The sequence below is a fragment of the Dermochelys coriacea genome, chromosome 16, assembly GCF_009764565.3.
Source record: "Dermochelys coriacea isolate rDerCor1 chromosome 16, rDerCor1.pri.v4, whole genome shotgun sequence".
Classification (NCBI taxonomy): Eukaryota; Metazoa; Chordata; order Testudines; family Dermochelyidae; genus Dermochelys; species Dermochelys coriacea.
In genome coordinates, this window is record NC_050083.1 from 2,125,398 (window position 1) to 2,141,540 (window position 16,143).

The following is a 16,143-nucleotide window of genomic DNA, read 5'->3' on the forward strand; positions in this document are numbered from 1 at the left end:
GCACAGACTCTGGAGAGTGTAAACGTGATTTAAAGCTCCCCCTACCCCTACCCCCCTCCCCCGGGCTGTGGCTCCCAGGAGACAGAACAGAATTTATCCCCATAGGATTTCAGAGCCATTTCTACAGAACATATTTCATACGTCTCTAGAACCCTCTTGGTTTCAACCCTAGGATTTTTCTCCAGCGACACCACCCTGTGTTTGAATTCCAGTCTCCACCCCCGTGGGGCATTATGGGCCGGTGGAGGAGTCACTGGCCCAGGAGTTAGTCCTCACTCTGCTTTGTGACCTCAGGCAGGTCCCTTCATCACTTGCAAAAGGCACTGGAGAATGGCACTGAGCCTCTGTGCAGAGTGCTTTGAGATCTAGGGCTGAAGAGCTCAGTACGATTCCTGTATTACTCTATTGCACTCCCAGGAACAGTGAGGCAACTCCTGAAGGAGCTCTCTTGTGACCTGGAGAGGAACAGCCCTAGTGATGTCATACCAGATAGATGTAAGTTGCCTTTTGTTTTATAACTGTTGTCTAGCCAGGAGAGCTCTCCATGCCAAGGATGAATCAGCCCCTGCTAATATATTCAGTCTGCCTCCCTGCGTCACTTTCTGCCAGACTTCCTGATAGATGACAGTCAAGTCAATCTTGGACTTTTGCCTCCTTGATCCCAAGACCCAGCCATGCCCTCGCCACTGGGACACAAGCAATGAGACCCTGCATTGCAGTGCCAAAAACGAATAGGTGTTGTGTCTTTGTTGGCAATGGCGTCGGTCCCTGCGCCCACAATAGGATTTTAGATGGAAGCACGTACGCTCTAGGAAGTGCCCAGCCAAAGCTGCCTGCCAGGAGCAGGTGCACAGACTGAACTAGTGCAGGATCACATCACCTGGAGTAAGAGGAGCATGTCTCTTTGGCTTCTTTCACCTCAGAATAAACATCACCTTGTTTTGGGGGGACAGAGGGGAGGAACAAGGGGGTTGCATAACTGTGCTCCAATTCTGTGTTTCTGCAAAACACAACACCTAGACCATCTAGTGCCTGATGCCTTTAGTACCTGAATCTAGAACAATCCAGTGTAGATTGTTAATTGAGTCAATTACTTTTCCGAAGCTGATCGCTAATCCAGATAATTATTCATAATGCTATCTAAAATTTGCACAGCTCCTTTCATCCTCACAGATCACAAAATACTTTGCAAGCTTTCTGCTTTCTCTCTCTGTCGGTGTCCTCTGAAATGCAGCCACCTCTGGGGTGTAGTGCAACAGCAGTTTGAAAGTACACAGCAACTACACAACATTTCATGTCAGGAAGCAAAGAATACCATATCGACATAAACTTTAGAGGGAATTACAGAATGTGTTGCCCAAACTGGCATTTATCCAAGACATTGGTTAATATCCCTCCTCTTGTGGAATGTGCAGTCTGATATTTAATGAGCTTCAATTGTTTGGACCTCAGTTTCAAAGTACACATTGCAGACAGCACTACCATGAGCACTCGACCCACACAATGAAGTGAGCTGTAGCTCACGAAAGCTTATGCTCAAATAAATTTGTTAGTCTCTAAGGTGCCACAAGTACTCCTTTACATTTTGCCATTGGTTCAGTAGAGACCCTGCCTCTGATCACCAAGACCTGCATTTTCCTTGGTGGTTTCCTATCCAAGCACATCCAGGCAACCCAAAGTGACATGGCTGCAGGCCGCCTGGATGAGCAGCAATTGCTGAAGCTTAACTTGGGGGCTCTGTGTTTCCTCATTTGGCCACAGCAATCAGCAGAGTTCCCCAATACCATACAGTCTAGAACAGCTACAGATGATACTCTGGGGGTAGGGTCCACGCAGATCCTCACTGTGGCCCCTGTATGTCACTGGGGCCAAGGGAGAATTCCTTTGGTGTAGGCACTGCTGTGGGCCACAATAGGCACACACCCTACACTCCCCCTGGGTAGGAGCATGTGGAGGGTGGACCCAGGGCCTGGAAAGCAATGCCCATGACTACAGCTGTTCTGCTTTGAGGCACCACCACCAGAGAGGCTGCTGTAACTGACACCCTGGCTGAGTCACAATTTATGTTTTTAGAAAATTCATGGCAGTGTCAATGGCAAAAATCTTGAATTTCACAGAGTTTCCAGAATGAAGTTTACAAGTAAAGTTAATGAATTTCAAGGCATATGCATGGAATGAATTTTACAATTGAATGTAAATGATTTTTTACAATTAAAATCTGCAGCAAACACAAGCATCTGCAATCCCCTAAATGTTTGCTTATTTCTGTTTTATTTGTGAATTAAAGTTAAGCACCGTTAGTCACTTCACTTGTTCCTGTCCTAAATATAAAGGGGAGGGTAAGCACCTTTCCGTATACAGAACTATAAAATCCCTTCTGGCCAGAGGCAAAACCCTTTCACCTGTAAAGGGTTAAGAAGCTAGGATAACCTCGCTGGCATCTGAACAAAATGACCAATGAGGAGACAAGATACTTTCAAAGCTGGGGGGGACAAAGGGTCTGTTTGTCTGTCTGTGTGATGCTGTTGCCGGGACCAGGTCAGGAATGCTCTTCAGAACTTCTGTTAAGTTAGTAAGTAATCTAGCTAGAAATGTGTTAGATATCCTTCTGTTTAACTGGCTGGTAAATAAGCTGTGCTGGATGGAATGTATATTCCTGTTTTTGTGTCTTTTTGTAACTTAAGGTTTTGCCTAGAGGGATTCTCTATGTTTTGAATTTGATTATCCTGTAAGGTATTTACCATCCTGATTTTACAGAGGTGATTCTTTTACTTTTTCTTTAATTAAAATTCTTCTTTTAAGATCCTGGAAAGGGGGTATAGGGCTTGGGGGGATATTTTGGGGGGGAAGACGTCTCCAAGTGGGCTCTTTCCTTGTTCTTTGTTTAACACACTTGGTGGTGGCAGCATAGGGTTCAAGGACAAGGCAAAGTTTGTACCTTGAGGAAGTTTTTAACCTAAGCTGGTCAAAATAAGCTTAGGGGGTCTTTCATGCAGGTTCCCACATCTGTACCCTAGAGTTCAGAGTGGGGAAAGAACCTTGACAGTTCCTCATTCATGGATTGCCCCTGCATGTGCACAGCACTCTGTTCTTACGCATGCACACAGCACTGTAAGCTAAGATCATCTCTTGTGTTAAATACTTTATTATAGACATTTTCCTTTTAAAATATATTGTAAATATCACGGTTTGGGGGCATTATCACAATTTCTGTGCCCTCCATGAAATTGTGATTTACACAGGGCCCTAAACATAAGGTATGTCTACGCTGCAAGGGAAGGTGTGATGCAGCACAGGTCATTTTACCCAGGTTAGTTTTAATCTAGCTAGCATTGGTGGCAAGGGCTTTATGCCAGAACCCTGGGTACATACTTGGGTTTCTACAATGCTCTGAAGCCTGCGTCACCATGTCTTTAGTATTGTATTTACCCACGTCAGTTAGAGAGAAGCTAGCATGGTTATGCCTGCCTGCATATTCCCTTGCAATGTGGACAAGGCCAGCCAGGACTCTGGGAATGTATTCAAGCGGCTAGTCCATTCTGTTGTTATCAGAGCTAGCTAGATCAAAGCCAGCTTGGGGACATCCACCCGTGCTGCAGTCACACCTCTGACTGCAGGAGAGACAGACCCTTAAAACAAACTCCAGAATTGCATCGGCCCAGGCAGCAGCCCAGAATCAGAAAGGCTTACAGTCTTCTCAGCCCTCTGCCTGCAATCCCAGTTCCTTGGGTGGCTGATGAACCTAGAGTAAAGACAGGTCACATGGCGGGAGGTTGCTGAGCACCAACCCAGCTAATCACACCCGTTACTCAGTATTCAGTGTCTGTTTGTTCTCTCCTGTTTCCACAGAGGGGCTGGCAAAGTCTGAAGAGAAACAAAAGACAAACCCAGTGTCTGACACCTCAGAATTCGACTACCCGCAGCCAGTTTACAATCCAAACTGCCAGTGGCTAGAGGATTCAGACCTCAATGTGGAGACCATGACGCTGGCCACAGGTGCCTCCCTGCAGCTAGCAGCCATCCCGCCTGGGGTGCTGGGCAAAGCGGACCTGTCTTACTTCTACTGTTGCACTCAGTGCGGCAAAGTATTCTGGGAGGGCTCACACTTTGGGCGAGTGGTCTCTCAGTTTAAGGAAGCTTTGGGCACCGCAGAGGGAAGCCAAAGCTTCTATGAGCTGAGCTGAGCTGAGGTGGAGGGTTCCTGACTAGGGACTGGGAATCTTTGCTGGATCCTGATTCCCCGATGAGCCACTGCGGCTTTAACAGGAAATGGACTTTGGTTGGATATTAAGGGCTGGGAGTTTGGTTCCTCGGGGGAGCCATTATCTGAGGTTTGGGGCAAAGGGTTATCATGATCCATACTGTAATGGGCCATGGTACCTACAGGCCTGTAACCAAATGGCCTCCAAGGAGATCATTAAATCTGAGATGTTCCAGGATCAATCCCTGTCCTCTGTTGCACTGATGTCACTGGGGGAAGAGGTGTTGCTCACTAGCCACCCATGGAGCCATGTCCATGTCACCCTCAGAGAACTCCCATCCACACAGCCCTCCTGCCACAGAGCAGCTCCCTCCAGCTCCAGAGTGGGGAGTGAGTGTGATGTGAGGAACTCCACTGCCCCCCAACACCTCCCAATGCTGCAGGCACTCAGCTGGCCACCTCCTCAGTCCCCAGGCTTCAGCTGTCTCTCTCTTGGGCCTGATCCTGAGAGGCACTGGAGGCTCCTCCAGAAGGTGCTGAGTGACTCCCTGTGCTCCCATGAAGCACTGTATCATTTCTTGTCTCCCCGTAACATTGCCCTGCAGCATGGGTGATGCCCAGGCCCTGCCCAGCCAAGGACCCTTTGGCAAATCGCCAGGATCCCAGGACTTTAACTAGCTCATCTGAAATGCAACAGGTTGTGGCCATCTTTGTCCGAAGGGCTGGCTGCTCAGCTAAGAGGGAGGCAGTGGATGCTGGATCTCCCAGTCTGGGTAGACAGGGACAGGGCTAGGACTTCGGGGGCTCCCAGCGAGGTTATTCATTGGTGGGGAGCTTGGTCTCCATTCCCCCATCTTTCCCTCCCAACCCCAGGCAGAGACAGTGGGGCTGGGGGGCTCAGTCAGAAGCAGACCCCATCCCTGAACTAGGCTACGTGTCACGCTGTCTGGAGTGGCTCATGACTGTGAGTGCCTACCTCAGGGCAGACTGTCAGTAAACAAGGGCAGTCGCCCCAAACTGGTGGTGTGGTCTGTAATTACATTTCCCCAAGCCAGTAACAAATGTGAACTCCTGGATAACTCTACCAGGCTCACCATGGAATCACAGACAGTCCTCTCAGACTCTCCAGTCTATATTGCCACAGAGGCAAGCTGAACTTTGTGATAAAAGGTTCTTTAAACTCCAAACCACACCACATCAGGTTTCTCCCAGTCCCAAGAGACCAGTCACCCCAGATCAGCTGGTACTCCAGATCTTACACCAAAGACAAGGCTGGCATCCAATTCTATAGTAAACTAACTATAGGTTTATTAGCTAAGAAAAGGAAATGAGAGTTATTGAGGTTAAAGCAGGTAAAATATATGCACAAGTGAGTCACAGTTCGTAACTCCAAGTGGTGTCAGTGATGTAATAAACTGTCAGTTTCCCAAAAGTCTTTCAGGGTACCCAGGTTGTCTCTGGGGATCTCTGCTTTGCACCCAGTACACTTCCGTGTAAGAGTCCAAACAGTCCAGACATGAAGGATCTTTCCCTGAATCCATTCTTATATCTTCTGACAGAAGACAAGCTGACAGTATCTCTTTCCACATGGGCTTTTCCTTTGATAATGGAGAGTGAGGAATGCACTTAGTCTTTTGATCTTGAACGATTATACATAATGGCCACTTGCTTTGAAATTAGGATATTCTGTTAAAGCCCTTATGTCTTTCCTTAGCATTTCACAAGATTTCTTTGATGGGTTGTTTCGTTACAGGGGTGTACACAATGTAGATGTTTGCTATTACATTATAACAGGAACAGACACGTGAAAATAATACAAGTAACATTCCACTAGTTTTCACACCTGAATACACTCTTACATTTACACTCACTTTATCTAGACTAATACACAAGTGAATTGGCCTGTGACCAAATCAGACCTGGTTTGCCAGCGTCACACCAAGAACCAACTGTGGCCACACTGCCTGGTCCTGTGCAGAGCCAAGGGTCACGGGTCACCTTACAGAACATGGTGACCACACTGGCAGAATGGGGCTCCGTAGGAGACAGGGAAAGGTCTGGTGGGAAGCAGCCAGCAAGCTTCATCGGATTCCACAGGGCAGCCATGCAGTGCCAATGAATGGGTGGAGATGGAGGCGACAGTCGTAAGCAGGGGTGAGGCCCAGGTCCCCCAGAATTGAAGGGTAGGCCCCCATCAGCGCTGTCCCCTGGCTGTTTCTGAGATGGGTGGGATGAGGAGAATGTGCTTCACACCCAGCTGCTAGACGGAGGGCTCTGTCTTTTCCCCCAGCCTTTGTGGTAATGAGGTTCTTGATGACTGCTCCTTCCTGCCTTGTTGGAGAGGGTGTCCACCTCTTGGAATGGGCTCCCACCAGAACGGAGCAAGGGGCTCCTGGCATAGCTACTTGGGGTCAGCTCCCTTTGTTCTCAGGCAGTGGGAGCCAAATCCTGACCAGCCAATTCAGCATAAAATCATAGATCAGTAGGGCTGGAAGGGCCATCTAGTCCAGGCCCAAGTGACCCTAGCCCAGGGATGTGCAAACATTTTGGCCTGAGGGCCACATCTGGGTATAGAAATTGTATGGTAGGCCATGAATGCTCACAAAATTGGGGATGGGATGTGGGAGGGGGTGCGGGTTCCAGGGTGGGGCCAGAAATGAGGAGTTCAGGGTGCAGGAGGGGGCTCCCAGCTGGGGGGAAGGAGGCTCCCACTCGGGGTGCAGGCTCTGGGGTGAGGGTGGGGATGAGAGGTTTGGGGTGCAGGAGAGTGTTCTGGGCTGGGATCGAGGGCTTTGGAGGGCAGGAGGGGGATCAGGCTGGGACAGGGGGTTGGGGTGTGGGAGGAGGCTCAGGGGTGCAGGCTCTGGGTGGTGCTTACCTCAAGTAGCTCATGGAAGCAGCGGCATGTCCCCTCTCTGGCTCCTACGTGGAGGCGTGGCCAAGCGGCTCCGCTGTGCGCTGCCCCATCCGCAGTCCAATGGGAGCTGCAGGGGCAGTGCTTGGGGGGGGCAGCATGCAGAGCAGAGCCCCCTGGCTGCTCCTACACATAGCCGCTGCTTTCAGGAGCCGTGTGGAGCAGCCCCTGACCCTGCCTCCCGGCTAGAGCGCCAGAGCAGGGAAAGCTCCAGACCCCGCTCCTCAGCGGGAACTCGAGGGCCAGATTAAAATGGCTGGAAGGCCAGATCCAGCCTGCAGGCCATAGTTTGCTCACCCCTGCCCTAGCCCATCCCTGACGGGGTCTGCCCAGCCTGTGCTTAAACGCTCCAGTGACAGGGATTCCACAACCTCCCCAAGAAGCCTGTTCCAGAGCTTAGCTAGCCTTAGAGTTAGAAAGTTTTTCTTACTATCAAACCTAAATCTCCCTTGCTGCAGATTAAGCCGATTTCTTGTCCTACCTTTAGTAGACATGGAAAGCAATTGAACACAGGCCTCTTTGTAACAGCCCTTCACATATTTGAAGACTGATGTCAGGTCCTGTCCCCCGCAGTCTTCTTTTCTCAAAACTTTTTTTTAACCTTTCCTCACAGGTCAGGTTTTCTGAACCTTTCATCATTTTTGTTTCTCTCCTTTGCACTCCCTCCAGTTAATCCACATCTTTCCTGAAGTGCGGCACCCACAACTGCACACAGTACTCCTGTCGAGACCTCACCAGAGCCGAGTAAAGCAGGACAATTACCTCCCATATCTTACATATGACCTCCTGTTAATACACCCAGCATGATATTAGCCTTTTTCACAACTGCATCACACTGGTGGCTCATATTCCATTTGTGATCCACTATAACCCCTGAGTCTTTTTAGCAGTGCTATCACCTAGCCAGTTATTCCCCATTTTGTAGAAGTGCATTTGATTTTTCCCTACTAAATGAAGTACTTTTCATTTGTCTTTATTGAATTTTCTCTTGCAGACCTATTCTCCAATTTGTTCAATTCGAATCCTGTCCTCCAAAGTGCTTGTAACCCTTCCCAATTTGGTGTCATCTGTAAATTTCAGATCCTACTCTCCTCTCCATTATGCAAGTCATTAATGAAAATAGTGAATAGTGCTGGACCCAGGACTGACCCTGCGAGATCCCACTATTTCCACCCTCCCTGTTTGACAGCCAACCATTGATAACTAACCTTTGAAAATGGGGGGACCCTGGGGGTGCTAATCCCACACAGCGGAGGGTAGATCTCCAGAACTGCATGCTCCCAAATCCATTGAACTCAGGGCCCTGGGATCTCATGGTGCCTGCTCTAATCTGCCACTGGTTGGAGAGATGCATGGCTCAGCTCTGGAACATGGAGGGGTTACTGGAAACCTGGTCACTCCTGCTCAGCCTCACAGCCAGCATCCGGAGTGCGACAGCCTCTAGCCATTCTCAGGGAGAGGCAACACACACCCAGAGCAAGCAGTGTTCATTGGGCTGTCGGACAGCACAGCAGGGCAGGTGGGAGGCCATTTAAGGCCCATCTACACAGTCAGTGGCAGCAAGCCCTCCCCCCACAACCTGGAGCGAAAGATTTGGGCTCACGCTACTGTGCTAAAAATTGCTGTGTACCGAGCACTTTGCTGTAGCATGGGGCTCTGAAGCTTATAGAGAGGGGGGCTCCAGAGCCCAATCTCCAGCCCAAGCCATCATGTCTACACAGCTATATCACGTCCCATGAGCCCACATCTGTTGACCTGGGCTTGGAGGCTCACAGCTGCAGGCTGTGTAAACGTACCCTTAGTGGTGGCATGGCACCTCCCTAGCTGCTCTGCCATGCTGGGAAAAAAGGGAGGAAGTTCACACACCCCCAGCCTGCCCTACATTACCATCGGCCTCATGCCACAGCACAATGGTTGTGTAAGGCTGCAAAGCCACTGACTGCCTCTGGTGAACTTTCCCTTGCTCCCTCCCTCCCCTCCATTGCCAACAGGGTTGGACGCTGTGGGACTGCGGGAGAGGGACTCATGCACCACTCCAATGCTCCTACAGTGCCAGTGCTGGTGCCCAAAGCCGACACCAGGAGGCACTGGCCTGGTGCTTGGCACCAGGTTGCTGTGCCACTAGCAAAGCTAGATAGAAACCATATCGTAGGCTCTGACATTCACCCCTCTTGACATTCCAGCAGCACAAACCGTGCTACATGCCAGCTAGGCTCCCAGTGGGCAGCAGAAGCCTTGGCAATGCCTATGGGCACTAAAGCTGTATGCAAAACCCTCTTTATTCCAGTGCTTAACCACTCTGACAGGAAGTTTTTCCTAATGTCCAACGTAAATTGCCCTTGCTGCAATTTAAGCCCATTGCTTCTTGTCCTGTCCTCAGAGAACAATTTTTCTCCCTCCTCCTTGTAACAACCTTTTATGTACTTGAAAACTGTTATCATGTCCCCTCTCAGTCTTCTCTTCTCCAGACTAAACGAACACAATTTTTTCAATCTTCCCTCCTAGGTCATGTTTTCTAGATCTTTAATCATTTTTGTTGCTCTTCTCTGGACTTTCTCCAATTTGTCCTCATCTTTCCTGAAATGTGGCACCCAGAACTGGACACAATGCTCCAGTTGAGGCCTAATCAGCGCTGAGTAGAGCAGAAGAATTATTTCTTGTGTTTTGCTTACAATACTCCTGCTAATACATCCCAGAATGATGTTTGCTTTTTTTGCAACAGTGTTACACCGTTGATTCATATTTAGCTTCTGATTAACAATGACCCCCAGATCCCTTTCCTCAGTACTCCTTCCTAGGCAGTCATTTCCCATTTTGTATGTGTGCAACTGATTGTTCCTTCTTAAGTGGAGTACTTTGCATTTATCCTTATTGAATTTCATCCTATTTACTTCAGACCATTTCTCCAGTTTGTCCAGATCATTTTGAATTTTAATCCTATCCTCCAAAGCACTTACAACCCCTCCCAGCTTGGTATCATTCTCAAACTCTGTAAATGTACGCTCTGTGCCATTATGTAAATCATTGATGAAGTTATTGAACAGAACCGGACCCAGAACTGATCCCTGCGGGACCCCACTTGTTATGCCCTTCCAGTATGACTGTGAACCACTGATAACTACTCTCTGGGAACAATTTTCCAACCAGTTATGCACCCACTTTATAGTAGTTCCATCTAGGTTGTATTTCCCTAGTTTGTTTATGAGAAGGTCATGCAAGACAGTATCAAAAGCCTTACTAAAGTCCAGAGACACTGCTTCTCCCCCCCACACACACACACAAGGTTTGTTACCCTGTCAAAGAAAGCTATCAGGTTGGTTTGACATGATTTGTTCTTGACAAATCCATGCTGACTGTTATTTATCACCTTATTATCTTCTAGGTGTTTGAAAATTGATTGCTTAATTATTTGCTCCATTCTCTTTCCGGGTGCAGAAGTTAAGCTGATTGGTCTGTAATTCCCTGGATTGTCCTTATTTCCCTTTTTATAGATGGGCACTATATTTGCCCTCTTCCAGCCTTCTGGAATCGCTCCTGTCTTTCATGACTTTTCCAAGCTAATTGCTAATGGCTCAGATATCTCCTCAGTCAGCTCCTTGAGTACTCTAGGATGCATTTCATCAGGACTGGTGATTTGAAGACATCTAACTTGTCTAAGTAATTTTTGACTTGTTCTTTCCCTATTTTAGCCTCTGATCCTACCTCATTTTCACTGGCATTCACTGTGTTAGACATCCAGTTGCCACCAACCTTCTTGGTGAAAACTGAAACAAAGAAGACATTAAGCACTTCTGCCATTTCCACATTTTCTGTTATTGTCTTTCCCCCCTCATTGAGTAACGGGCCTACTCTGTCCTTGGTCTTCCTCTTGCTTCTAATGTATTTGTAGAATGTTTTCTTGTTTCTTTTTATGTCCCTAGCTAGTTTGCTCTCATTTTGTGCTTTGGCTTTTCTAATTTTGTCCCTACATACTTGTGTTATTTGTTTATATTCATCCTTTGTAATTTGACCGAGTTTCCACTTTTTGTAGGACTCTTTTTTGAGTTTTAGATCATTGAAGACCTCCAGTTAAGCCAGGGTGGTCTCTTGCCATACTTCCTATCTTTCCTACGCAGTGGGATAGTTTGCTCTTGTGCCCTTAATAATGTGTCTTTGAAAAACTGACAACTCTCTTCAATTGTTTTTCCCCTTAGACTTCCTTCCCATGGGATTTTACTTACCAACTCCCGGAGTTTGCTAAAGTCTGCCTTCTTGAAATCCATTGTCTTTATTGTGCAGTTCTCCTTCCTACCATTCCTTAGAATCATGAACTCTATCATTTCATGATCACTTTCACACAAGTTGCCTTCCACTTTCAAATTCTCAACCAGTTACTGTCAAAATTGGATCTGGAACAGCCTCCTCCCTAGTAGCTTTCTCCACCTTCTGAAATAAAAAATGGTCTCCAATGCATTCCAAGAACTTGTTGGATAATCGGTGCCCTGCTGAGTTATTTTCCAACAGCTGCCTGGGTAGCTGAAGTCCCCCCTCACCACCAAGTCCTGGGCTTTGGGTGATTTTGTTAGTTGTCTAAAAAAAGCCTCATCCACCTCTTGTCCCTGGCTGGCTGGTCTGTAGTGGACCCTGACCGTGACATCACCATTGGTTTTTACCCCTTTCATCCGTACCCAGAGCCTCTCAATGGCCTGTCTCCTGTTTCCATCTCAGTCTCAGTCCCAATCTGCACATTTTTGGTATAGAAGGCAACACCTCCTCCCTTTCCCCTGCCTGTCCTTCCTGAGCAAGCTGTACCCTTCTCTGCCAATATTCATAGTTCTGTTCATTTACTAGCATTTTGAGTTCTTTCTGCTTATTCCCCATACTTCTCGCATTAGTATACAGACATCTAAAATACTGATTTAATTTCCCCCCCAGTTCTGTCTTATCTCTCCTTTATCCCTGCTGTAACAGCCCATGCTCCCCCCAGATTCCAACCCTTCTCCCATAATTCCATGTTTTTGACTTACCTGTGGGCTTTGGTCACCTGACCCCATCTAACCTAGTTTAAAGCCCTCCAACCACAAATGCCTGCAAGCCACTGCCCGAGGGCGCTCCAAAGCAGCCTCTCTTTGGCTTGGAGCTAGCCAGCTGATGGCTGAATTGCCTTACTCGGGTGCCCATGGACAAAGCATGCATGGGTGTAGGCAAGGGTGTGGGCTTACTGCCCTAAGTGGATGCCAGGCCAGGCCCTGCCCAGGAGAGCAACAATGGCCCATTCATCGGTGCGCTGGGAGGTCCCCAAAGCCAACTGAAATGAAAACAAAGGTCAAGGGCTGAGGAAAGGGGATGTGCAGCAAGTGGTGGCTAGTGGGGGACACTGAGGACACCCCGGCACTAAGGAGAAATGTAGGGAGTTGTGGGATGCCCAATGGCAGAGCTCTGTGAGCAAAGGAGGGCCCTGGGCACACCCCCGCCAGCCACAGAGAGTTTCCTAGTGGTCAAGTGGTCTCCTCCGGGACTCCCACTGGGCAATGTGGCCAGTGCTGGGGAGCTGGAGCAGGGGTGCTGCTGGAAGGCACAGAGGTAACCGTGACATTGCCACCAGCTTCACTGGCAGGCCCTCAGCCAGAGGAGCTGTGAACTGCCTGGTGTTATTCTCAGCATTAAGGCACTGCTGGCTTTGTGCTGCTCACAGCCATGGCAGGCTGGAAAAGCTCCACCCTCGTTTATGGAAGGAGCATTTGCAGAAATCCTCACTTAATCCTCGTTAACTGCCAGGAACTGCTGTTGTTGCTAACAAGGCCTGAGGGTCTCTTGGCTTCAGCATGACATTTACGGGCCAGTGGAATTCCTGCACAGGCAGCTCCCGCTGCACTCCCAGACATGTCTTCCAAACGCTTCTCACCATGCTAACACTGCGGCTCCCGCCCTCAAGGCCACAGCCTTCAGGCAGCCCGTGTTCACCCACAGTGCTGAGCCGGCAGGGGCAGTGGCAGCCAGTTGGATCCCTTCAATGACCTGTGCAGCTTTATTTAGTCATTCATCCCTGTTTGAGTCCCCACTGGTGATACTAAAACTGCCCTTTCCAAGGAGCCCTTGTTCCGCTGGTCTCAGATTGGTGATGGCCATGCTGCCTAGGAACAGCAAACTCCTTGGCTTGTCCAGGGCCTCAGCAGCTTGTGGTCCCTCCCTCCCCACTCATCCTCATACTGACAAGGCTGTCTCAGTCTCTTAGCTCCCCAGCGCAGCAATTGCAAGGGTGATGACACTGCATTTGGGGTTCGATTGCCCATTAGGTGATGGAGGAAACAGCCAGTTTCACTTTGAGCTCCAGGAGCAAATAAGCTGCCAGTTCCATAGTGAGTCCCAGTGGGAAGTGTCCCAAACTAGCAGCCCCCACTTTGCAGGGGGTACCATCCCCGCCAACAATGCACCCAACAGCCATGGGGAAAAGCATGGCCAAGACACATGGCTGCTTTCTCATAAATGCCCTGGGGGCTTCAGGGTCGATGTCGAACAGGGCTGTAAAGGCTCATCTGAAAGGCCCCCATGTAACTAGCTACATGGTACTTGGGTTCTCTACAGCAGTGGTTCTCAACCAGGGGTCTGGGGCCCCCTGGGGAGGCTGCGAGCAGGCATCAGGGGGTCCGCCAAGCAGGACTAGTGTTAGACTCACTGGTGTCCAGGGTGGAAAGCCAAAGCCCCACTGCATGGGGCTGAAGCCCAGGGCCCTGAACCCCGTCATTCAGGGCTGAAGCCGAAGCCTGAGCAATGTAGCTTTGTGGGGGCCCCCTGTGCCATGGGGCCTGGGTAACTGCCCTGTTTGCTCTCCTCCTCACTCTGCCTGTGGCTTTTATCTGCAGAAAACCAGTTGTGGTGGTGCAGGTGGGCCGTGGAGTTTTTACAGCACGTTGAGGGGGCCTCAGAAAGAAAGAGGTTGAGAACCCTGCTCCACAGTACTTTGCAAGGATGAAGGGGTTTGTTGACCCAGCTCGGACTGAGTCCAGGGCCTCCAGAGTGTCTGTGTAGTTCAAACCTAGGCTCACATCCTGGGGGCTACCATGCTGGGAACAGAGATTAGCTCAAATACAGGAAGATAGGATGGTTTAGGGGGCTCGTCCCAGGTTTAAGTGGGACCAGATTGCATGTAACTGAGTACAGCAGTGGGAGACCAGAGCCAGGACAAGGCAGCCAGCTCAAACCCACCACCCCAGCCATGAGATTCTTGTTAATTCAACTTCTAGGCAAGTGTAACATGCTCAGGTCCTAGGCCGGCTGAGGGTAGAGCAATAGCTCTGTCCCTGGCTATTCTGCTTCTTGTCACTGCAGCTAAAATAATCCACAACTTTTATGTTCCTATTGCAAATGCCAGTGTTGTTAGAGCAGGGGCAAAGCACGGTCTAGGGTATTCCAGACACACTGACTGCACTGCAAGGATGTCAAGTGAATCATTCGGAAGTGACAAAGCAAAGGTGGTTGTTGCCAGCATGAAGTACATTTGTTAAGGCTCAGCAAACTCAGCCCACCAACTGGTCTGCAGGCGACCTGGGGACGATGGCCCCCGCAGCCAGCACAGCATGTCAGCCGCACCTAATGTTATGCACCAGAGAAACCTGTAAGTCCCTAGTGCATGTTGGGTGGGGCCTTCATCTCGCTCACAGGGCCCATCAGCCCTCACTGGGGCATGAGAGCTGGTTAAAAATGCTCATGTCATTTTTTATGTTACCAGAAAAACGGCATTTGTTTTCTTTTTCAGTTTCTGTACTTGACAACAGCTCGGTCAACTGGAGACATTTCCAGAGACCAGTGGCTCCCTGACTAAACGCGAGCCTGCTGAGAGTGACTGTACTGAGAGCAAGCATCTGGTGAGCGAGCGTGCTGAGGATTAACCTGGCGAGCATGAGCGTGCTGTGAATCAGCATGCGGAGCTGGAGCTGGCACACGAAGGGTGACCATGCTGAGCACAAGTGTACAGGGAGTGAGCATGCTGCAAGCACGCGTCGTGAGAACTAGGCTGTGGTGAGTGGGCGTCCTGAGCGCGCACTGAGAATGAGCACTCTGAGCGCAGGTGTGCGGAGAGCAGGGTACTGATGAACAGCATGCTGGTAGCAAGCACTCGGAGGGCTTGTCTATACTACTCATTAAGTCAGTGTACATTATGTTGCTTGGGGGGGGTGAAAAAGCCCACCCTCCCCTTCAAGCGACGTACTTTGCACTGACTTAGAGCGGTGTCCACACTGCGCTATGCCGGCGGAAGAGGCTCTTGTTGAGGGGCAGTAATTATGCTGATGGGAGACCGCTCTCCTGTCGGCATAGCGTGTCTTCACCAGATGCACTACAGCTGCATCAGTGCAGCTGTGGCGCTGGAGCGTGGTAGTGTCGACTAGGCCTTAGATCAGTTGTGTTGAAGTTGAGCGTAATGAGAACAAGTGTGAGAGTGCTAAGAATGAGCATACTGCCAAATTCAAACCTTTGAGAGAGTTATAAGAAGCTGAAAATGACCTGTTGGACTGGAAATGCTTAAACCAGTAGAGGGCCCGAAGGACTAAGCACTATACCCAGACGTACAGACACTCTTTCCTTAACCTGTGTATTATATCATTTTTAACATTAGCTTTAATAAAAAAAATATTTTGAGCATAAGCTTAGAGTACAAGTTGACTATGAGTTTGTCTTAAAGAATTTGAGGAATACTGTTTACCAAAAAGAAATGAAAGATTTCAGTTTCACACTCAAGGATTTAAAAGCCAGACGTTAGGAGTCTATTACAGGAGTGGGTGGGTGAGGTGCTGTGGCCTGCAATGTGCAGGTCAGACAGATGATCATGACCTTCTGGCCTTAATGTGTATGAGTCTATAAAAGTCTTGCCATGTCATAGGATTTCAAACATAGTACATCAAGTCCAGGTTATCCACAAGCTAATGGGCTAGCTGAAAATAGTGTTAACTCGTAAGATTACGAACAAAAGCTGAAGAAACAAATACGATTTACTTCAGGAATTATTAAATTGTAGATGATTGCCATTACAATCAGTTGTTATTTAACAGAA

General features: G+C 49.0%; 1 protein-coding gene across 9 annotated transcripts in view; it reads left to right on the forward strand.

Annotated features, from left to right (window-relative positions):
• The window catches only part of EXD3 (exonuclease 3'-5' domain containing 3), a 585,677-nt gene extending 581,238 nt beyond the window's left edge, over positions 1 to 4,439 (forward strand). For all 9 annotated transcript variants that reach the window (XM_038374189.2, XM_038374190.2, XM_043498834.1 and 6 more), the window contains one exon: positions 3,850 to 4,439. In XM_038374189.2, the coding sequence (XP_038230117.1) occupies positions 3,850 to 4,184 (335 nt within the window). In that variant the 3' untranslated portion in view covers positions 4,185 to 4,439. The remainder of the gene's footprint in view (positions 1 to 3,849) is intronic.
• The last annotated feature ends 11,704 nt before the right edge of the window (positions 4,440 to 16,143 follow it).